General features: G+C 44.8%; 1 protein-coding gene across 3 annotated transcripts in view; it reads left to right on the top strand.

Moving 5' to 3' along the window:
• The first annotated feature begins 1,262 nt into the window (after positions 1-1,262).
• The window catches only part of LOC310784615 (uncharacterized protein), a 28,475-nt gene continuing 4,708 nt past the window's right edge, over positions 1,263-25,029 (top strand). For 2 of the 3 annotated variants that reach the window (XM_083645611.1, XM_083645610.1), the window contains exons 1-8: positions 1,263-1,434; positions 1,967-2,233; positions 2,783-3,061; positions 9,419-9,724; positions 10,526-10,615; positions 11,349-11,654; positions 21,228-21,344; positions 21,456-21,496. In XM_083645611.1, coding sequence (XP_083501737.1) covers positions 1,386-1,434; positions 1,967-2,233; positions 2,783-3,061; positions 9,419-9,724; positions 10,526-10,615; positions 11,349-11,654; positions 21,228-21,344; positions 21,456-21,496 — 1,455 coding nt within the window. In that variant the 5' untranslated portion in view covers positions 1,263-1,385. The remainder of the gene's footprint in view (positions 1,435-1,966; positions 2,234-2,782; positions 3,062-9,418; positions 9,725-10,525; positions 10,616-11,348; positions 11,655-21,227; positions 21,345-21,455; positions 21,497-25,029) is intronic. The other variant, XM_083645612.1, reaches the window with a different exon arrangement.

Below are 25,029 nucleotides of genomic sequence, written 5' to 3'. Positions count from 1 at the left end.
CTGCTGTACCGTTCACTACCACTGTAGCGGGAGGGGCGCCTCACTACTTTCTGCTGCACGCACAGGGAAGAGAAAGCATCTATCTTCTCATCTTATTATCAGGAATATGGCAAATATGTGAATCTTCCAAAATGTTGTCATGTTCCTTTAAGAGTAACTTCACCTCCCCGCCTGAGCAGCAGTAGAGAGCAGCGGTGCTCAGTTTATCAGAGGATTTAAACATTCAAGATGCAGTCATGGAACTTTACAGGCATGTAGTTCAGATCATAGAAGGCGGAGTCCCAAGAAGGGTGTTGTCAAGGCAAGAATGCCGGAAATAGAGGGGTGGTGTTCGTTATGGACGGAACATAGGAACCAAAGTGCTGAACTCCAGGAAAAGATTCTGTTCAGACGTGATGTTATGGATCCAGCAAGTTTCTTCAAGTACTTCTTTGATTATTTCGTTTGGTTTGGTCATGCTTCTTATTTCTTCTCTAACTCATAGCTGGTGAGGTTAGGCTGCCTGCTGCTGTGTTTCTATGTGGGAACCAGAACACTGCTGACCAGAACACAGGACCGCAACACAGGACCGGAACACAGGGCCGGAACACAGGACTGGAACACAGGACCAGAACACAGGACCAGAACACAGGGCCGCAGCAGGACCGGAACACAGGACCGGAACACAGGACCGGAACACAGGACCGGAACACAGGACCAGAACACAGGGCCGCAGCAGGACCGGAACACAGGATCAGAACACAGGACCAGAACACAGGATCAGAACACAGGACCAGAACACAGGACCAGAACACAGGATCAGAACACAGGACCAGAACACAGGACCAGAACACAGGATCAGAACACAGGACCAGAACACAGGATCAGAACACAGGACCAGAACACAGGACCAGAACACAGGATCAGAACACAGGACCAGAACACAGGATCAGAACACAGGACCAGAACACAGGACCAGAACACAGGATCAGAACACAGGATCAGAACACAGGGCCAGAACACAGGACCAGAACACAGGACCAGAACACAGGACCAGAACACAGGACCAGAACACAGGACCAGAACACAGGGCGGGACATTCTGTCTGTAGTAATGCGTCACCATTCTCTTCTCCTCAGGAAGAGCCTGGTGACGCGAGGTTAGGTCGGTGTGCTCCCATCACAAGATGGTCTCTCTTTTCTTTTCTTTGTGGGGGGGTTTGTGTGTGTGTGTGTGTGTGGGGGGGGGGGGGGGGGGGGGGGGGGGACAAGATAACACCTAGCCTATAACCTCATCTTCAGAATAAGGACGTATCAAGGACAAAGCTATAAAACATACAAACAGGACTTAACTGAATGTCACTGAGATATCTTTATCATTAAATACAACTTCTTTATCAAAACAAGATGAAGGCGTTGGTTTTGTTGCTGCTTTTGTTTCATGATGCATCTTCAGGTAAGATCACATTTCAAATCTTCCCTTTAAACATGTCGTTGTTATCAGTGAAATGTGATTAGGCTGATATCATGTTAAGATGAATTATATTCACATCTGCTTTTAAGTGTATGAACGTGAATACATTTGAACCTTCCTAGTATTGCTAAGTTAAATGGAGAATTGATGTGAATATATATTTTCTATAGCCTGTTGATGCTTTCAGATGATCACTCTTGACTCACATCACTCATATTATAATATTATTTCATCTGACAATGTGTGTCCACTCACCAGCAGCATGTTAGAGTTTTTACTCCACTGGAGAGTTTATCAATCTGACAAAATGAGTTCAGTTCTCCTGGAGGCTGCTCACTGTAAAGCAGTTTAAATCTATAGAATGGTTTGAAAGAGTACATTAATTCATTTAATTAAGAGTGATTTGGCGACATCGTCACTGAACAGAGATTGAAATTCTTTATTGTGTTGTTAGTGTACAAATGTAGGCTATTTAAAATGGAAAAGCTGAGTTTCTTCCCTGTTTGTCCCACAGTGACTCACTCTGTGAAGTATCTCATCACTACATCCTCTGGAGTCACAAACATCCCAGAGTTTGTGGAGGTTTGGTTTGTTGATGGAGTTCAGGTGTTTCACTGTGATAGCAACATGAAGAGAGCAGAACCCAAACAGGACTGGATGATCAACGCAACAGCAGATTATCCACAGTACTGGAAGATACAAACTGAGAGGTGTCTGAGTCACCAGCAGAGCTACAAAGACAACATTGAGATCTATAAGCGTCGCTTTAAGCAAACTGGAGGTTTGTTTATGTTTCACTTTATTCTGCTGAAATGTTATTCTGCTGAAATGTTATTCTGCTGAAATGTGAAACGCACACACACGCACGCACGCACACACACACACACACGCGCACGCACGGTTGCATGACGCACGCACTCACACACAAGAACGGCGCATGAATGCACAGACACACGTGCGCACCTGGTTGCATATGCGCGACGCACGCACGCACACACACGAACGCACACACACGAACGCAAGCACGCAAGCACGCACAGACACGCGCGCGCGCACACACACACACGCACAGACACACACACACACACACACACACACACACACACACACACACACACACACACACACACACACACACACACACACACACACACACAACTAAGACTATACTCGTCTGGTGTTTCTGTCCATCCCATAATAACAGAGATTATCTCTCTCTCTCTCTCTCTCTCTCTCTCTCTCTCTCTCTCTCTCTCTCTCTCTCTCTCTCTCTCTCTCTCTCTCTCTCTCTCTCTCTCTCTCTCTCTCTCTCTCTCTCTCTCTCTCTCAGGTGTCCACACCTACCAGAGGATGTCTGGCTGTGAATGGGATGATGAGACAGGAGAAGTTAGTGGTTTTCGTCAGTATGGCTATGATGGAGAAGACTTGATGGTGTTGAACATGACAACATGGACATATATCGCTGCTAAACCAGAGGCTGTCATCATCACAGAGAGCTTGAATAAGAACACAGCTGGGTTAGCAGAGGACAAGAAGTATTTTTCACAGACCTGCATTAATAACCTGAATAAGTATGTGTCCTATGGGAAGAGCACTCTGCAGAGAACAGGTAGAGTCACATGACCTGATGTAGTTTCATCAACACAACAATGTTCATCCGTCTCTTCTGTTTCTAATGTACAGAAACATGACAGTGAATATGAACCAGCACACACACACACACACACACACACACACACACACACACACACACACACACACACACACACACAGACACACACACACACACACACACACACACACACACACACACACAGTACAACTGTCATGTTTTTCCGTTTGCACACATCTTTTTGTCTCGCTCTCTGTCTCCCAGTTTCTGTCTTCGTCATTCTCTCTCTCTCTCTCTCTCTCTCTCTCCTCTCTCCGTCTCTCTCTCCCCTCTCTCTCTCTCTCTCTCTCTCTCTCTCTCCCTCCTCTTTATCTGTCTCCCCTGGCCTCCCTCTCTCTCTCACCTCTCTCCGTCTCTCTCTCCTCTCTCTCTCTCTCCTCTCTCTCTCTGCCTCTCTCTCTCTCCTCTTTATCTGTCTCCTCTGGCCTCCCCTCTCTCTCTCTCCCTCTCTCTCTCCTCTCTCTCTCTCTCTGCCCCTCTCTCTCTCTCCCCTCTCTCTCTCCTCCCTCTACCTCTCTCTCCTCTCCCTCTCTCTCTCTCTCCTCCCTCTACCTCTCTCTCCTCTCTCTCCTCTCTCTCGCTCTCGCTCTCTCCTCTCCCTCTCCTCTCTCTCTCTCTCCTCTCTCCTCTCTCTCATCTCCCTCTCTCCCTCTCTCTCTCCTCTCTCTCTCTCCTCTCCCTCTCCCTCTCTCTCTCTCCTCTCTCAGTTCAGTTCATTTCAGATGCTTTATTGACATGAATGTAACAGGTAGAATGTTGCATCAAGCACAAAGCATAAAGCATCAAGTGCAGAAAGAAAGAAAAGGAGAAAAGTACAAGTCAACAATAGAAAACAGTGAACACAGCTCTGTGTTTGTGTGCTTGTGTAAGACTGTGTGTGTGTGTGTGTGTGTGTGTGTGTGTGTGTGTGTGTGTGTGTGTGTCAATTCAAATACTGACGTAGAGTGCCAAAGACGACGATTGTCGTCAATTGCGTTTTTTGACGGGGGGGTGTCGATCTAAGCCTCTTACATCGCCTCTTACAATATAGGAGCTATTGAATGTGTCTAACCTATTTTATAGAACCCTTAGGTGGCGACAGTGGTCTCCACATAACAGAAAGGCAAGGAAAAAACAAAGAAGAAGTCGTTATGGAAACGGAAATCGCATCGCATCCGTATGCATCGATATGCAGGAAGCATAACGTTACTGCAGCTGTGCCTGCAGCAGCCAATCTGCTCCCACCATTGAGCCGCTCCGTGTCGGTTGCGACAGCACATCGGCATGATCAGCCGTGGAGTTGTTATTATTCTCAACTGGAAGCATGGTTGCCGGTGACAAACACACGCGGAACGCTGTAAAAAAGCTGGATGTCGCGCACCCTTCACTGTGCGCACAGCAAACTCAGCAGAGAGCCACCACAGACAGGAGGAGGAGTGTGCAGTTGAGGCGAGGCGGGGCGGGGCGGGGTGGGGGGGGGGGGGGGGGGGGCACACAACACCCAGACAGACCCAGGCAGCAGGACAGGATTGACAAACGCAAGCCAGAATATCCGATGCCCACCAGCAGCAAATCAAGACCAGCAAGAAGCTGCAACCAGCAGCGCACGCAGGGGCCAGCGCTGCTGGTTGTAGCTAAAAAATATTATTCTGCCAAACAAAATTCCCTGGCCTTCACTGTTTTATTGAAGGAAATTATTTTTGAGGTGTGACTACATTAGAAAAGATTAGCTTCAGAGTCAGTGATGTGCTTGAAATGTTTAATTTCACAAAAGGCCCATTATCTCAGCTTCTAGAAAAAAATTGCTGTTTTTGGATGAATCAAGCTATCTTCTCCGGCTCATAACTAAAGAACGGAAAATGGGATCAATAAACTTTTTTTTGCAGATGCTAGAATAGAGTCTCATCGTTCTTTGTGCGTGTTCAGTGTTTACATAGTAATATCACACAATATTCTGTGGGCCTCGAGAAATCACTGAAAACGCTCTGAAACTCTGGCACTGGGAGCGTCCGTTCTCCAAAAGTGGCTGGCACTCAATGAGTTAATAGGGTAGGGATGTGTGAGATTTTATTTCAATAGCCTGTACCAGAATTGTCCGCTCGGGTTAAGCTATTGTTGCATGGTGCAGGGAGAGAGGTTACTGTATACTATCAATGGTTACTTATAGCCTACTGGCCGGTGTTGTGTCACAAAGTGATTTGCTGCCAGAAACTGATTTGGATCCGCGGGACCACGCACAGCGCTGCCTCGGTAGTACCCCCCCGGCCTGCCTACCCGGCCCAGCTCACACCTTATCCGGGGAGAGACCACAAAGCACCCCTCCCCGCGCTACACACAGTACGGTGGCGCAGTGGTAAGCGCTGGCGCCTCACAGTTAGAAGGTCCTGAGTTCGATTCTCGCCTGGGACACTGTGGGCGCTGTGGTTGTGTTCCCCCCCATATCTTCAGTGCCTACTGCCCAGGTGGGTTATCTCGTCGAAAGGGCCTTTCTCTCTGTGTGGAGTTTGCATGTTCTCCCCGTGCTCCCCCCAGGGGGTTCCTCCGTATATAACCCCCCCACTAAAAACATGCAGAAGATCAGATCGTCATCGTCATCCGACCAGTGACGACAACATCCGAAGTTGGTCCCCGGGCGCTGTACGAGAAAGCGACCACTGCTCCTGGCCTGCCCATCGGAGGAAAGGACATGCCTGGATGGGTTAAATGCAGAGGACACTTTTCACCGGCCACCGTCAGCATGAGTGTGTTGTGGCCGCATGCATGTATTGTGGTGTTCGTGTGACAATAAAAGACGGGCTTGTCCGTTACGAGAGACTACAACCCAGACGCTCGTTCCCCTGGTAATCCAATTCAAAACGCAAATCACTTTTTCGCACAAAACCATGACAAACGAATTCTCATTGTTAAATCAAGGTGTGTTTTTTTCTGCAGTGTAGGTTAGTTGAAAATCAACGTGGCATTCTGAGGAGGGAATTGTGTGTCCGCGCGCGAGCCATGCGTAATGGGCCTGTCCAAGCGAGGATTTCCTGCACTGCGCCGGAGAATACTGTCTGCGCTCAGGCGTACCCTGGCGTAGTGGGGTTGTTTGCGCTAAGACCAGCTATTTGTTGGCGTTAAAATTGAGAGCACCCAAGGCGATTTTTTTCTAACACATTGCGCTGGAACGCCTATTTTGGAACGGGCAACTCCCAAACCTCTCTTTGCGCTCGGCACATACCGACGGTATCTTCCCCACAGCGCTAAATGACACATGCGCGAGACACATGATAGGCTAGAGGCCCACCGACACGCCTGGGCCACGCCTACACCTGTGTCATCCCAGCGCAAAACTAGACGGTGGAGGCAGATATCTGGGAAGATAGCAATAAGAGACGCGCAAACGCAGCACAAACGATAGCGTCGTACAACGATAGGGCCCTATGTGAGTGTTTCCTAATTTGAATTGATATTTGTTTGTTTTTTAGATCTGGGCTTGTTTTGGAAGATCATGATTTTAGATTTGTTAAAGTTGACTGTCAGGGCCCAGTTCTGACAGTATTGCTCCAGCAGGTCCAGGTGCTGCTGCAGCCCTTGTTGTGTGGGTGACAGCAGCACCAGGTCATCAGCATAGAGCAGACATTTAACTTCCTTGTTGTTAAGGGTTAGGCCAGGGGTTCCAGACTGCTCCAACATGCTAAATCATGAATGTAGATGTTAAATAGAGTTGGAGACAAGCTGTTGCCTTGAAAAACCCCTCTCCCTTGAGTGAAGAAATCTGTAGTTTTGTCACCAATTTTGACTCCACACTTATTACTGACATAGATTGACTTAATTATGTCATAAAGTTGACCCCTACACCGATTTGGAGAATTTTGTAATATAATCTCTCTTGCCAAATAGAATCAAACACCTTTTAAAAATCAATAAAACATGCAACAAATGTACCCTTCTTTTTGTGTTGTACATGAGGATTAATTAGAGTGTGTAGAGTGTAAACGTGCTCAGTAGTGCAGTGATTTGGTAAAAAGCCAATTTGCCCTTTACTGCGGACATTGTGTTCCATAGGTCTGTAGGACCCATACTGCAGCCAGCCACCAGAGGGCAATCAAGATGTCTTCACTTTTTGGGAGCCGACATGATGTCCATATTTTATACAGTCAATGGTGGAAAAAACTAACTATGAGAAAAAACAGAGATACAAAGAGTTAAAGTAACTCACCTGTAGGTTTATGGTGTCTGAGTTTGCCCTCGTGTTTGAACCTGTGGAACAGACAGTACAAAGATTTTTATTTGTGTGTGTGCGTGCGTGTGTGTGTGCACGCACGCGCGCGCGTGTGTGTGCGTGTGTCTTTCTCTCTCTCTCTCCAGTTCTTCCCTCGGTGTATACCTGTGTGTATACAGTAGGTTGTGTGTATACAGTAGGTTGACCTGTGTGTATGCAGTAGGTTATGTGTATACAGTAGGTTGACCTGTGTGTATACAGTAGGTTGACCTGTGTGTATACAGTAGGTTGACCTGTGTGTATACAGTAGGTTGTGTGTATACAGTAGGTTGACCTGTGTGTATACAGTAGGTTGACCTGTGTGTATACAGTAGGTTGACCTGTGTGTATACAGTAGGTTGACCTGTGTGTATACAGTAGGTTGACCTGTGTGTATACAGTAGGTTGACCTGTGTGTATACAGTAGGTTGACCTGTGTGTTTACAGTAGGTTGACCTGTGTGTATACAGTAGGTTGACCTGTGTGTATACAGTAGGTTGACCTGTGTGTATACAGTAGGTTGACCTGTGTGTATACAGTAGGTTGACCTGTGTGTATACAGTAGGTTGACCTGTGTGTATACAGTAGGTTGACCTGTGTGTTTACAGTAGGTTGACCTGTGTGTATACAGTAGGTTGACCTGTGTGTATACAGTAGGTTGACCTGTGTGTATACAGTAGGTTGACCTGTGTGTATACAGTAGGTTGACCTGTGTGTATACAGTAGGTTGACCTGTGTGTATACAGTAGGTTGACCTGTGTGTATACAGTAGGTTGACCTGTGTGTATACAGTAGGTTGACCTGTGTGTATACAGTAGGTTGACCTGTGTGTTTACAGTAGGTTGACCTGTGTGTATACAGTAGGTTGACCTGTGTGTATACAGTAGGTTGTGTGTATACAGTAGGTTGACCTGTGTGTATACAGTAGGTTGACCTGTGTGTATACAGTAGGTTGACCTGTGTGTATACAGTAGGTTGACCTGTGTGTATACAGTAGGTTGACCTGTGTGTATACAGTAGGTTGACCTGTGTGTATACAGTAGGTTGACCTGTGTGTATACAGTAGGTTGACCTGTGTGTATACAGTAGGTTGACCTGTGTGTATACAGTAGGTTGACCTGTGTGTATACAGTAGGTTGACCTGTGTGTATACAGTAGGTTGACCTGTGTGTATACAGTAGGTTGTGTGTATACAGTAGGTTGACCTGTGTGTATACAGTAGGTTGACCTGTGTGTTTACAGTAGGTTGACCTGTGTGTATACAGTAGGTTGTGACCTGTGTGTATACAGTAGGTTGACCTGTGTGTGTGTGTATACAGTAGGTTGACCTGTGTGTTTACAGTAGGTTGACCTGTGTGTATACAGTAGGTTGACCTGTGTGTATACAGTAGGTTGACCTGTGTGTATACAGTAGGTTGTGTGTATACAGTAGGTTGACCTGTGTGTATACAGTAGGTTGACCTGTGTGTATACAGTAGGTTGACCTGTGTGTATACAGTAGGTTGACCTGTGTGTATACAGTAGGTTGGACCTGTGTGTATACAGTAGGTTGACCTGTGTGTATACAGTAGGTTGACCTGTGTGTATACAGTAGGTTGACCTGTGTGTATACAGTAGGTTGACCTGTGTGTTTACAGTAGGTTGACCTGTGTGTATACAGTAGGTTGACCTGTGTGTTTACAGTAGGTTGACCTGTGTGTATACAGTAGGTTGACCTGTGTGTATACAGTAGGTTGACCTGTGTGTATACAGTAGGTTGACCTGTGTGTATACAGTAGGTTGACCTGTGTGTATACAGTAGGTTGACCTGTGTGTATACAGTAGGTTGACCTGTGTGTATACAGTAGGTTGCAATGCGGAAAATTCGCACGGAATTTCGTACCACATTCCGCCTCTGCATTCGCACCGCATCTGTGTGAAACGGCCATGGTGTCTGAGTTTCCCCTCGTGTTTGAACCTGTGGAACAGACGGTACAAAGATTTTTATTTGTGTGTGTGTGTGTGTGTGTGTGTGTGTGTGTGTGTGTGTGTGTGTGTGCGCGCCCGCGTGTGCGTGTGTCTTTCTCTCTCTCCAGAGCTTCCCTCGGTGTCTCTCCTCCAGAAGTCTCCCTCCTCTCCAGTCAGCTGCCATGCTACAGGCTTCTACCCAGACAGAGCCATGTTGTTCTGGAGGAGAGATGGAGAGAAGCTTCAGGACCTCATGGACCAGGGAGAGATCCTCCCCAACCACGATGGAACCTTCCAGATGAGCGTTCAGCTGAACGTTTCATCAGTCAAACCTGAAGACTGGGGGAAGTACGAGTGTGTGTTTCGGCTCTCTGGTGTCAAGGAGAACATCATCACCAAACTGGACCCAGCAGTGATCAAGACCAACAACCCAGGTAAGACTGGGATCACAGCTGATGGAGGAGGAGAGACACATTTAGTTTACTTCTTACACCTGACTTGCAGTGCATGAAGGAATTAATGTATTTGACAATTTCATCAAATCACAGCTCTGCACAGAAAAAGAGAGTGAAGCAGTGAGCACTGTTCTTGTTCTACCTTCTGTAATGATTTGTGTCTAAACATTAATGTCTCTCCAGTGGAGCAGGCAGTAAAGACACCTTCTTTGGAGTTACAAAGGTCCAGGGTTCAAATCCCCAGGTGGACAAGTCCTACTTGCCATAGGTTGCAGTATTACATGACTTCTCCCTTTAGTTAGTTTCTCCTCACTAAACCTATACCAGGTGTTTATTTGGCTCAGTAGGTAAAGCCTCAACCTTTCATGTGGAAGTTTGTGAGATCTAATCCAGACATGTCCGTTCCAAACTCATCAGTTATTAAGGACAAATAAAAGGAAGTTTGTCAGTTGTGAACAACTCCATCAATGTGATTATAATGAAAAGATGAACTTGACAGAAGTCACGGGCCGACACTAAAGCTAAGACTGCATGTCTGAACTTCACAACATGTCAGTTTGTGTGTGTCGCTTTACCTTCTGGAATGTTTGGTCTGTTTGTCTTTTCAAATTGTGCTTGGACCCCCTCAATTGCTGCTTGTGGCTATATTTGATTATTACATGGTGAATATGCTAACTGGATCTAAGTGTTTCAAGCATCAATTAATTTAAGTTAAAACCTGCCTAGTTAAAGGTAGAAAACTCTTTAAACACATACAGAATGTGTTTCACCTTTAACCAGTTCCTCTTCGTCCAACAACAACAACCACTCCTCCAGCTGACCTGCCTGCAACAACAACCAGAGCTGATTCCTCCTCTCCAGTTGAGACAAGTAAGACACTTTCACACATGTTGTAAAAACGATATCATATTTCTCCACAATGTAAAATGTTTTATACATGCATTAGCCTACATGTAAAAATGTCATCTTTTTAGAGGAGTTTACAGTAACACAAGATACACATGTAGTTTAGGATGTGTTGAACATGTTAACATTGTTTCTAAGTACAAGTTAAGATATAGATGAATCAACTGTCACTCAGAAAACATCTGACTTATGATTTACAGTTTGTCTCCTCTTTAGTTGATGATACCAAACTATTTGATAGTCACATAAAATGATTTTCTCATTTATATTATTCCCTTCATCTTTTTGGCCCTGCACCCCCTGCTTCTCTCTCTTTCCCCCCCTCTCTCTCCTCTCTCTCTCTCTCCTCTCCCTCTCTCTCCTCTCTCTCTCTCTCTCTCTCCTTTCTCTCTCTCTCTCTCCTCTCTCTCTCTCTCCTCTCCCTCTCCCTCTCTCTCCTCTCTCTCTCTCCTCTCCCTCTCTCTCTCTCTCCTCTCTCAGTTCAGTTAATTTCAGATGCTTTATTGACATGAATGTAACAGGTAGAAAACAGTGAACACAGCTCTTAATCTCTTGCCAAATAGAATCAAACACCTTTTAAAAATCAATAAAACATGCAACAAATGTAGCCTTCTTTTTGTGTTGTACATGAGGATTAATTCGAATTTGTGTGCGTCTGTGTGTGTGTGTGCGTGTGTCTTTCTCGCTCTCTCTCCAGAGCTTCCCTCGGTGTCTCTCCTCCAGAAGTCTCCCTCCTCTCCAGTCAGCTGCCACGCTACAGGTTTCTACCCTGACAGAGCCATGTTGTTCTGGAGGAGAGATGGAGAGAAGCTTCAGGACCTCATGGACCAGGGAGAGATCCTCCCCAACCACGATGGAACCTTCCAGATGAGCGTTCAGCTGAAGGTTTCATCAGTCAAACCTGAAGACTGGGGGAAGTACGAGTGTGTGTTTCAGCTCTCTGGTGTCAAGGAGGACATCATCACCATACTGGACCCAGCAGTGATCAAGACCAACAACCCAGGTAAGTCTGGGATCACAGCTGATGGAGGAGGAGAGACACATTTAGTTTACTTCTTACACCTGACTTGCAGTGCATGAAGGAATTAATGTATTTGACAATTTCATCAAATCACAGCTCTGCACAGAAAAAGAGAGTGAAGCAGTGAGCGCCGTTCTTGTTCTACCTTCTGTAATGTTTTGTGTGTAAACATGAATGTCTCTCCAGTGGAGCAGGCAGTAAAGACACCTTCTTTGGAGTTACAAAGTTCCAGGGATCAAATCCCCAGGTGGACAAGTCCTACTTGCCATAGGTTGCAGTATTACATGACTTCTCCCTTTAGTTAGTTTCTCCTCACTAAACCTATACCAAGTGTTTATTTGGCTCAGTAGGTAAAGGCTCAACCTTTCATGTGGAAGTTTGTGAGATCTAATCCAGACGTGTCCGTTCTAAACTCATCAGTTATTAAGGACAAATAATAGGAAGTTTGTCAGTTGTGAACAACTCCATCAATGTGATTATAATGAAAAGATCAACTTGACAGAAGTCACGTGCCGACACTAACGGCCACATTCCACTGAGTCGGTGTTCGGTCCGTCTGCGCTGCGGTACGGCTTCGGAGCCGATACGTTTCCACTCTAATCATTGTGTCAACTCCCACCTACTCCGCTGCGTTGCGTGTCTACTCCGTCCCAGCTCCGACGATCCGGAGCTCTCCGAAAAAGATACGCAAGGCTTCTATTTTCCACGGATGTCGGAGCAAAGCTGCAGCAAGTTGGGCGGAGCCAGGCATGGAGTCAACAGGGCAGAGGTTTACAGCATTCAATATCAAGCCAGAGGTCAATTATGTACAAGGAAAAGTTCATCATTGAAGTGGAAAACCACAAAATAATATATGACACGACACATGCTTTTTACAAGGACAACACCAAGCAAGTCCACCCCTCCTCTGCTTCTCCAGTTGGAAACAATGATCTTCTGCCTGTTGTTGTTGTATTTATCCCACATACGCGATTTCACCGCGAGAACTTGTCGGTCTCGTCACTCTAGCTGTCTGGCGGAGCGGAGCCGTGACGTGCTCTGCACGCAGCCGGTTAGTGTTGGCAGAGCACAGAGCACGTAGCAAAACCGGAGCACAGCCGCAACGCAACGCAAATGCAACCAGTGGGATTCCCCAGTAAAGCTAAGACTGCATGTCTGAACTTCACAACATGTCAGTTTGTGTGTGTGTCTTTGTGCCGTCTGGACAGAGGGGGACACGGGAGTGCTTCTTCACTCCCGTCACGTCCCACTCACAGAAATATTCCCATCCCGCTTTATTTTAGAATGACTCCCGTCCCATCAGGCTTCTCCCCCCACACCCCCCCACCCGCGGTGGTGTTAGTCTTTAGGCAATGCAATGATTTGGATTTGATGTTCTCCCTCTCCTCTTTTTACTTTACTTTGTCTTCTACTGCAGGTTCATTCAAACCTTTACAAAAAAAAAAAAAAACATACAGAATATGCTATAAAAACGGGTGTATTGTTGTCATGATTCCCGTTCCCGTTGACTTTTTTCCCACCCCGTCCCAATCCTGTGATGACCCCCGGATCCTGAAAAAATCTACTTCTGGAATGTTTGATCTATCTGCTTTGTCTTTTCAAATTGGACCCCTCAGATGCCAACTTGCAGCTACATTTATTATTATTATTAGGGGTTCAAGCCCCGAAGGGGCTGAAACCCTATTGTTTTTGGGCTGGTTTATTATCGTTGTTGTCCTTGTTCATCTGCCCCGACGCAAATTCCCGTGAGTTGGTAAATGGTAGAGACCTGAAAGTTGGCCCAATGACAGATATTAGGTGCTAGTTTCTGCTCAAGAAATAGTTTTTGAATCGGCCTGAAGGTGGCGCTATAATCAAAGGTTTTACGTTAAAGGCCATAACTTCCACGCCGTTTGTCCAATTTTCAAACTTTTTCTTAGACATGTTCAGGTGAACCTGCTCTACAAATTTGCCTCAAGGACCCTTAACTCATTCACTGCCAATATCTGACTGGCATTTTTGGCACAGGCCAAGTATTTCCATAATGTTTGGTCATCTTTCAAGACCCACAGTAAATTCTGTACTAGGACTACAGTGATGTCCAATACCTCGAAATGAAGATCTAAGTCTCTACTTTCACCCCCAAAAAGAAAGTTAGCTTTTAGCATGTTCTGTACTCTACTTATAACCCTTTTTATACACCCCATGTTCACCAAAAAAGCCTGTCTGGGAAGAGAAAATGGAGAAAAAAGCATTTTTGTAAAAGGGCACAATCTCAGGCATAACTCACTCTCAATTATTTTATTTTGAACTGTATTGACATCAGACATGTAAATATTATTCGTTAGGACACAAATGACAAAAAAAAAATATATATATATATATATATCGTCGGTGTCGGGCCAGGACCTCGAATGTCACTTTTTTCACTTTCTTACTTTTTGTCATGAATCAATGCCATTGGTCACCCTTCACGTCTCTGTGTGGTTTTTAACAAATGCAACCAATGGAAAAGCATTAAAACGAGCTTGTGAGTAAATCTCGTAACGCCATTCGCCCTCAATCTGTCAGTCAAACCTCGAAATCCCCCCCCTACCTCCGTCTGTACCCCCCCACGCAGGACACTAAACCCGGAAAAGACACACGGCAGACGCGCTGTGTATTTCTCATATCGTTTTGACTCATCCTGGCTTCCTCTGACGTTAATATATCAATCAAATGTTTTCCAGTTATTCCTAGGCTGCAAACTTGTTTTAACATGCAAATCGTGTGCTTTCTGACGAGAATAAAGTAACGTTAACGTTACGTTATGTCAGACTATTTCTCACCCCATGCGAAAGCCCCAAATCGGCCATGAGAGGCGAGGGGCAATGCTGCTGCTCCAGCGCGCGCGCCCGCGGCCTGGAGCTTGGGGGCTCGTGCATGAGGATGCGGCTGCCTCCCGCTTGACTGGCCATGAGAGAGCGCTTCCAAGTCGGACTGATAATATAAACAACATCATTTGAGCTTATCCAGGTCAGATATTTATAAAGTAATGACACATTCAGCGGGAAACTAACTATAATTAAGACATGTGCCAACTTTGACGACATTTGGTTCAGTAGTTTAAGAGCAAACAGGTTTTTTTTACTTCCTGAAAAGTTTCTGTTTTGGAGATTCGAGGTCCTGGAACGACAGCAGCGATATATATATATACACACATGAAGTGCTTTTTTTTTACATTCAACAATACAGTTTACTCGGTGTGAGTGTGCAGACAGACAGACAGACAGACAGACAGACAGACACACACACCGACAGACAGACAGACAGACAGACAGACAGACAGACAGACACACACACACACACACACACACACACACACGATCCCCTTTTTAGATTTCTAACCCAACATAGGATAAGCAATAACCACGCCCTGTGGCGCTGGGATTGGCCAGGAGCAACACTGGAGGGCACGCAGCCCAGCGATTTCATGAACCAACTGAAGAGCTCTTGAGAAGGACAGCGGGCTGCTGTGAGTGCCTTCTGCCCGCTGCTGCCTAGCTGTTCCTGTGTTTATTTTTGATTTGTTCTGGTACACCGTCCTCGTCCATGTCTCCCTGTCATATCAACTCTGCTATTTGATTGTTCCCGTTTTCCCCTCGGCTATTCAACACGTCCTCACCGCCCTCGCAAACTGATCGATCATTTCCTCATTCCTCCGATGATCAAACACATCTCTTGATTACTTTCTCCCGTTTTCTCCTGGCTGGCACAGAGGAAGGCGACTCCAGCTCGTGCAGCGCGCCGAGGGCGTTTCAATGGCGTTTCTCCTGTCTGCACAAGGAAGCGTTACCCGTTCTCTGCTTTTCCTCTTGCTCAATTTCAAAACAACAGCTGCGGTATGTGTTTGATCGCGTGCTGTCGGCTACCCTTTGAAGGCAGGGACCTGTGTCTGTGTCACAGGCTGGGCAAGTGTTTGCTGCAGGCGCTGCACCAATAAAAACAAAAACACGTCAAACACGTCTTTGGCGTGGATGGCTATTTCTGATAACACGTCAAAGACGTCTTTGGCGGTGAATGAGTTAAGGTCCGTCTGGAATTTTTTTTTAGATATTTTGAAAAGTTTGGAAAACACATTTTTGACATCTCCTCCTAGACCGTTTGACTGATTTCCACCAAAATAGGAAGCATCTACAGTATGGACGAGCTCTACAAATTGAAACCTTTGACATCTACTTTCGTTTCGAAGATATTAACCCTTAAAGTTGTGAGAGGGCGTGGCCTCTTAGCTAAATTGTCATAACTTCATGACCGATTAACGAATCTTCACGAAACTTGCTGCAGATGTTCAGAGATCATCACAGACTATGTGTGTCAAATCCTGTGCAATTCGACCAAAAGGGGGCGCCATAAACGCCAGAAATGGGCATGGCCTAACACAAAAAAGGCCGTAACTTCGCACCTGTTTGTCCAATGATTGCGAAACTTGGCAGATATATCAAGGAGCAGGGCTGTAGTGGTGGCTAAATGCACGTAAACAGTGTTTACGTACCTTTTTCAATGCTCTGCAGCGTTTAGGCACCTTTTAAGATCGTTTACTCACATGTTTAAATCGTTTATGCACGAGTTTTAACACGTTCGCGTTGATGCGGAGACCACGCCAAGCACGTCACACACCAAAAGAAAAGAAAAAAGATTACACATGGGCATGGCACTGACCAGGATCTCCGCGAACCGTAGCCTATTTTTGTGGAGTGCTCCGCGGGAAAGGTACACGGCCCCGGTCACGTTGGTGCCTTTATCGAGCTGTGCTTGCCTGCCCAGACAGCGCTCCCTTCAAACAACTTAACGGTGCCATTGTGCCAGCGATGCGCAATGCGCATTTGGAGACCAGCTCATGGTGAGCTGAAGGTTGGTTAAAAATGTGTGTCCGGAGTGGGGAAAATCATATAGGCTCACCGTTTTACAACTGAAGAGTGAATCACTGGTGTAAGAAACATGATTGATTTCCCTCTGATCAAGTAAAGTTTGTAACATTAGGTGCGTGCGAGTCGACTTGAATAGTCCAGGTGCTACTGTATAAAGCCAATATAATACGACCATGTTGAAAACTATCTAGAAACATACTGGTGTTTGTTGTGCCGAGATCTGTATAAATAAATATTGGCTGACTAAAATTTAGTGGCCAGAGTGGCAGAACCACTTTTATTTCCATGTACAGTATGTTGTCTACCTATCCTTGCCCAATGTGTTTGTGGACAGTTTGAATTATATATTGGTATTCAAGAATGACAGATTCAATCTGTCTACATACTTTTAGCTATAAAGCTGAAGCTGACAATCACAGGTACAGTGTGTGTGAGAGTGAGAACTATATTACTCTTCAAACTGTATATACAGGGTTCATACAAGGTCCTTTAAAGTAGGCTACCTACTGTATAATTTAACTTTTCATACCTGGAGAAATTCAACAAATGTTCAATAAATACATTTTATATTGATTGTTTAGGCCTAATTATTTGTAAAGTCACAACACATTAGAGATGTGTGTAGTTCATTTTGCTCTCAAATGCACCAGGTTGATGAATTTTACTTTAAAATGTAAAAAAAAAAATCTTCCGGGGGAGAATCCCCCCGGACCCCCCTTGAGGGGCAAGGCCCATCCCATAGCCAGCTACTTTTTCTATCTGGCTGGCTACTCAGAAATGTGGGGGAACCCCCTGATATACCTTATAGGGCTATATGATTCAGATTAAGTTGTTCTATATACTCTCATATTTTGTCTTGTATATCGGTCACGGAAGCTTATTTATCCGCCGTTATAACACTGCCGGTGCCGCGTGAGAAAGCTGCCTCGAGTCAAAAGTATAGTTTACCCACTTTTTTTTTACCACTACAGCACTGTCAAGGAGGATGTCCTAGTCAAAATCAGAAGTTTTGTCATCTGCGCAAGGCTTGAACCCCTGCTATCGCCGCTTGCGGCTATATTTAGGGGTTCAAGCCCCGAAGGGGCTGAAACCCTATTGTTTTTGTGCTGGTTTATTATTCCCATTCTTGTTCATCTGCCTCAATGCAAATTCCCATGAGCTGGTAAGTGGCAGAGACCTGAAATTTGGCACAATGACAGATATTGGTGGCTGGTTACTGCTCAAGAAAGAGTTTTCGAATCGGCCTGAAGGTGGCGCTATAATTTAAGGTTTTACGTTAAAGGCCATAACTTCTACGCCGTTTGTCCGATTTTCAAACTTTTTTTTTCCAGATGTTCAGGTGAACCTGCTCTACAAATTTGCCTCAAGGACCCTTAAGCTTAATTTATACTTCATTAGAGGGAGTCTCTTGCACTTCAACCCCTCCACATAGGGAGGTCGGTGCTCTCAGAAGAGGACAAAACACTGGAAAAGGTTCAATGGTCCACTTCAGTAAAGACTGAACCCAAAGAGAGGACTGGAGCACACGAAATCACTAGAAATTATTTATTATTATTATTTATTATTAAATAATTTCTAGTGATTTCGTGTGCTCCAGTCCTCTCTTTGGGTTCAGTCTTTACTGAAGTGGCCCATTGAACCTTTTCCCTTAATTTATACTTATTAGAAAGTGTCGCTCAGCACATGGTCGCAGACGAAAAATAAAGTGTCGCTCATGTTGCTGCATTTATGCTTCTCTCCTCGGCTCAACAGTCACATGACGCTATAGACAGAGGGAGGCAGAGAACTAGTGCAGACAGCCAAGAGAGAAGGGAATGCTGTCAGTGAACCCACGTCGGAGGCAAGATGTAACTGCAGCCGCATATAACGACACACAACCACACAACTCAACTCCTCTCTCTCTGGGAAGTTGGTCACGGTGTTCTTTGTGATTTTCATGAAGTCATATACATCAAGGGGATGCTGATAAAAATAGCTGAGACACGTTCATTCATTTCATTTCAGCGAAAACTAAAACAAGGAAGTCAAGCGCGTGCCCGTCTATATAACCAATCACACTTGCACGACATTATGTGACGTAGTCAGCGACACTAGACATTTCACTAGGTAGCAGACACTGCTCGCCGACACTTGAAAGTGTCGACTCAAGTCCTCATTTCTGTCGGCGACCGTTTCAAAAGTGTCGGCAGAGGAAGCATAAATCGGGCTTTAAGGTCCGTCTGGAAAAATTTTGAGATATTTTGAAAAGTTTGGAAAACACATTTTGGACATCACCTAGACCGTTTGACCGATTTCCACCAAAATCCCCAGGAAGCATCTATGGAGCAAGCTCTACAATCGTGATTTTTGGATTTTTTTAAAATCTACTTTGGTTTCAGAGATATTAATCATTAAAGTTGTGAGAGGGCGTGGCCTCTCAGCTAAATTGTCATAACTTCATGACCGATTAACGAAACTTCACGAAACTTGTTGGAGATCTTCGGAGATCATCACAGACCATGTCTCTCACATCTTGTGCAATTCGACCAAAAGGCGGCGCCATAAACGGCAGAAATGGGCGTGGCCTAACACAAAAAAGGCTGTAACTCCGCACCTGTTTGTCCAATGATCGTGAAACTTGGCAGATATATCAAGGAGGATGTCCTAGTCAAAATCAGTTTTGTCATCATTGGTGAAATTGGGCAGGGTCTATGGTGTAAGCATGTAATAGCTGTAAATCAAGTCCATTCACATAATCGGTTGCAAACTTCTCAGCCTCATCTGGAATGGCATTTCTAACATGTTATTTTGAGATCTGCGCAAAGGGGGCGCCGCAGACGTAAAAAGTGGGGGTGGCCTATCACAAAATATGCCGTAACTTCACACCCGTTTGTAACTCCCAGGCTGTTTCTCCAATTTTCAAACAACTTTTTTCCACATGTACAGTACACGTTCACCTGAATGTGCTCTACAAATTTGCCTCAAGGACTATTAGGTGTTCAATTTGCACAAGGCTTGAACCCCTGCCATTGCTATATTTATTATTATTATTATTATTATTACTAACAGTACAATGCGGCATTACCAGCATTGCACTGACAAATTTAGATGGAATCCAAGCACACCTCTCATCTCCCCATTTTTTACAAGTTCATTGGTCGGTGCACACCAGTCCTGAAAGAAGGAGCGCCTCCCCCCCAAACAACACAAAGCGACCGTAACCCACATGAGGTAACTCACCTCTTAACTCACCGTGGTTCAAGGTGCTCTGCGAGCAGGGTGGAGGGCGCTGCCCCAGGACACGGCACGCCGATTCACCAGGACTGTTCTTGACGCCAATAATGAAGCATATTCTTCTTATCAACAGATGAGGTGATGGCAAAGGATTCCACAGACACAACAAGCTTTAGTTTGAACAAGCTTATGGTATCAGGCATGAAACTGCAGCTTTCATGGAGAGCCAGCGGTCAGGTCAAGATGTGCTCGCTCTGAGGCCAACAAAAACATCCAGCCTTTTTATTAACTAAATGACGTACTGTAGATCATTAATATACATTAGCATTGTACTTTAAACCCAAATTAGGTGAAGACTGTCCAAACTGACCACCCCTTGCTTCACCCATTAAGGCAACTCTAACTCAGACATGTGAACTCGATACTGCATGTCCCCTGAGTCCATGCATGTCTAGTTTGTATAGGTTTGGCTATGATAAATGATGCTTCTAACATCAACACTTCCATATAGAACATTCCTTGCTAGCTTTTAACAGGAGAAGAGTGGCTGTGGGAGTGAGGCCCTCAGGCCCTCTTGCTCACAGAAGCACAAATACTATTTTAGAATAAGAAACAGGATGGTCACAATAGTAGACTATGGACTGTTAATAAAATACCTACATTAAAATGATGGTATATAGAAAATACACATCACTTACAGGCAGCATTATCCCCTCTAAACAGTTTATTTTGTCATGAGAAATGAATGATTGTGACTGCGAGTCCAAAACACAGTAAAATAATTGTCAAAACTTTATTTAAAAGTTGGTGGGGAGCGGTGGGGAGACGTGTAATCGGTTATTGATTTTTATAAACGGATATGAATTAGTATCCGGTTATCCGTGTACACGGTGACAGCCCTAGTATACATAGAAAGTAGTGTCTACTGCGGAAAATTCATTCATCGCACAGAGCAATTTTTCGACTGTACAGCCCAGATCAGCCACTCCCACTCCCTCCGTAACAGGTAACTTACACTCATTAGAGGTATGTGGGAACCTGATGAGCTCTTAAACTGCTCTAAGATGACCAAACTGAACCTTACGTTTCAGTTTCAGGACGAACTGCGACTCTCTCGACATGCATATTTATCTTTTAAATTGACCAAGTATGTGTACCCCGTGCCACAATTAAAATGGGATAAAGAAAGTAACGTTCACCACCATTCGTATTTGTTCAGACGCTGGTACACAGAGAAAGGCAGGAAGTGACGTTCACTTTGCTCTCTATACACTGAATGCAATACAACTATTTGAAATCACCACCAGGTGGTGCCAAAGAGCCCAATACACCAATTCCAATACAAATCGTATGTTCCCTTCATCTTTTTGCACCCACTCATCTAACTCTCTCTCTCTGACTTGCTCTCTTTCTTCCTCCCTCTCTCTCCCCTCTTCCCCACTCTGCTTCTAAGTCTCTCGCCCAGGTGACTTCCTGGTTTTGACTGTGTCTGTGACTGTTGTTGCTGTTCTGCTGTTGGCTGTCAGTTTGCTGCTGCTCTACAAATGGAAGAGAAAGAGGGGAAGTGATAGTGAGTTACCTTCACACCCTCTCAATCTCTATCATCATCATAATCACACACACACACACACTCACACACACACACACACAAACAAACAACCATTGTACTGTCTGTCCACAGGTTCGCACACCAGGAGAAACTCAGACACCAACAACTTGCAGGTGACTTTTTTCCCTTTGTATCTATTTTTAAGCAGTGCAGCCACTTCTATAAGTGACTTTGTGTGTATGGTGAGATTTGGGGAGACTGGCTCGAGGCGGAGGAAGGGGTGTGGCCCTGACCCCAGCTCCCTGGTCTGCACCATGGTCTGCACAGACATACAGAGGCACAGAGCATAGAGAGAGAGAGAGAGAGATGTGTGGAGTACAATAACATTTCGTCGGTAATACACGCACGCACACACCCACAGTTTTAAGACACGTCTGGAGATTAATGGCCAATTCATTTCCTCATTGGCAAGACTTTGGCACGCTATGGAGAGAGCGGCTCGATAAACACACACAAGCTGCCTGTCAGACTGTCACATGGGGGGGGGGGGGGGGGCTCTGCAGTATGGCTGCTGTCACTGATGATCTATGAGCAATTCAGCATTAATTTTACAACACTGAGTGACAACAACCTTGCCCTATCACGAGACACATTGACCAAAAATAATCTTTCCAAGAGCCACAATCCCCCCAAAATTGCCTTTGTTCCCTTTATTTTGATTTTATTTATTTAGTTAGGCTATTTATTCATTCATTCATTTATTTAAGTGTGTCTTAAAAGAGCCAGAACTACCCATAAAGGAGCCGTATGTGGCTTTTGAGCCTCGGGTATATCACTGCCCTACAAGTAGCCTACACTAGCTAGATGAATAGTTCTCAAAGCCAAATTGTGCAGTTCCAGTTATTAAGTCAGTTTTATCATGTAATGCTATGCATTGCCTGATTGCCTAGAAGACCCTTGTCAGTCATCATGTGTGTTTGATCAAAATTCAATTAGCAAATTGTGAAATTACATGTACATCGGACTGAAAGAGAGAGAGAGAGAGAGAGAGAGAGAGAGAGAGAGAGAGAGAGAGAGAGAGGGAGAGGGAGAGAGAGAGAGGTCCCTATTGACAAATAAGATGAGAAAACAGTATAATACTTTGTTTTGGCCAATGGCCACATAGGCCTATACCTGGGGCCTGTACTACGTAGCTAGATCAATGCCTTATCCGAGTAAGTTTGAGTTTGAACCTGGTTTAGCCGTACTACAAAGCAAGTTAACTTCTAATCACCATGGCAACTCACGCTGCAAAGCTAACCTGGTCCCGACCAGGTTAGCTTCAGAGGATAAGATCAAAATCCATGACAGACCCATATAATCGGCTCTCTGGAGTCACTCACCATTCATATAAGATCGCCATATGAAAAATAGATTGCAGTCAACTGAGAATAGAACAAGAAAAACATTTGTGGCTCTGTAGGTTACATAATTAAATTAAGCCTACTTACCACTTTATGTCTTAACTCATTCATGGCCAGTTTAGGACTGCCAATATTTAGCACAGGCCAAAGATTTTCATAATTGTTGGTCATCTTTCAAGACCCACAGTAAATTATCTATTAGCACCAGAGTGATTTGCAATACCTCAAAATGAAGATGTACGTCTCTGGGTTCACCAGGAAAAAAAAAGTGAGCTTTTAGCATGTTCTGTACTCTACTTATATCCATTTATATACACCCTGTTTTCACCCAATAGGTCTCTCTGAGATGACAAACAGGAGAAAAGTCAATTTCTGTAAAATACACATTCTCAAGTAGAACTCGCTCTCAATTCTTTTATTTTGAACTGTATTGACATCAGACATGTAAATACTATTCGTTATGACACAAATGAAAAAAAAAAAAAAAATATATATATATATATATACACATGAAGTGCTTTTTTTTTTACATTCAACAATACAGCAGTGTGAGTGAGTGTGCAGACAGACACACAGACAGACAGACAGACAGACAGACACACAGACAGACAGACAGACAGACAGACAGACAGACAGACAGACAGACACACACACACACACACACACACACACACACACACACGATCCCCCTTCGTTGCGTGATTTCTAACCCCACATAGGATAAGCAATAACCACGCCTTGTGGCGCCGGGATTGGCCAGGAGCAACACTGGAGGGCACGCAGCCCAGCGATTTCATGAACCAACTGAATAGCTCTTGAGAACAGACGGGCTGCTGTGACTGCCGCTTCTGCCGTGTGTTTATTTTGTTTTGTTCTGGTGCACCCGTCCTCGTCCATGTCTCCCTGACTGTCCTATCCTGCCTGCTATTTGATCGTTCCCGTTTTCCCCTCGGCTATTCAACACGTCCTCCTCACCGCCCTCTGATCGATCATTTCCTCATTCCTCCGATGATCAAACGCATCTGTGGATTACTTTCTTCCGTTTTCTCCGGCTGGCACACAGGAAAGCGACCAGCTCCTGCAGCGCGCGAGGGGCGTTTCAATGGCGTTTCTCCTGTCTGCACATAGTGCACAAGGAAGCGTTTATCCGTTTGCTGCTTTTCCTCTTGCTCAATTTCAAAACAACAGCTGCGGTATGTGTTTGTTCACGTGTTGTCTTAGATGCTAGCGACCTGATACTATGTCAGAGGCTGAGGAAGTGTTTGAACTACGCCCTGCAGTAATAAAAACAAAAACACGTCAAACACGTCATTGGCCCTCTGGGCTATTCCTGATAACACGTCAAAGACGTCATTGGCCCTGAATGAGTTAACAGCTCAACGATGCATGGAGAAATATGATCACGCAGCGCATATCATAAACGGAGCCTCAAATGGAGTGAGGGTGATATTCTCCTACATGCCAGAAAAGCCTATACATATAATATAGATATGGGATAAATATGGGATAGCCCCAATACTAAATATGCAGGCTACTCTTGCATGTTTCAGCTGGAACTGTGTCCTGTAGGCTGTATGCCAATATATGAGCAAAAATAGGCTAGTTTTTATCAATGAAAACTATGCCCGCATCGTCTCAATTCAGTTCATCAGTTTTCTCTTTTATAGGCTATCATTATTATGAATTATTCGATCAGTGCAACCACACACATAATGAGTACTAGAGATCATTATTCATTGAGCATGCGTTTCTGAAACTATGGTCTAAATAGGCTTACAGATTGTGGAAATTTATAGACTGAGATTACACATTTACATTCGCAAAAAGCTGCTGTAGGAGACAGAAATCGCTGATCAAAGTAAATCAAATGACTGATGTGAATACAAGCGGCAGCTTTAGCAGTCCTTCAGCAAACTATATCCAACGCAGATTTTCATTCTGACATAGGCTACTACATTAAATATCCGCTAAAACTCTGATCACACTGCGCTTTCACTGAACGAGGAAATGGGTGTGGGCATGGATCAACTCAGCTGTTCATAATGTGATTGGCTAGCGCACCTCTTTCGCGTGGACGCGCGCCTGTGCACGAGCGAAAAACGTGCGCGTGCACAGGCAGATCCCAGATAAATCCAGCTTCAGTTATCGAGTAGAAAACCAGCGTCGTAGTATCGTTAAACTAGATAGCTTTGATCCTGTTCAGTCAAACCAGATCAAAGTGACAGATCGCGGGTCTGTTAAGATAGCTTCGTAGTATAGGGTACTGATAGTGATATCTGTCTGTCTCAAATTAAGGAGAGCTC

This window comes from Poromitra crassiceps (assembly GCF_964638095.1).
Source record: "Poromitra crassiceps genome assembly, chromosome: 11".
In the NCBI taxonomy this organism is placed as follows: Eukaryota; Metazoa; Chordata; class Actinopteri; order Beryciformes; family Melamphaidae; genus Poromitra; species Poromitra crassiceps.
The sequence above is the reverse complement of the archived record's forward strand: the minus strand, read 5'-3'. Positions and strand labels throughout refer to the sequence as shown.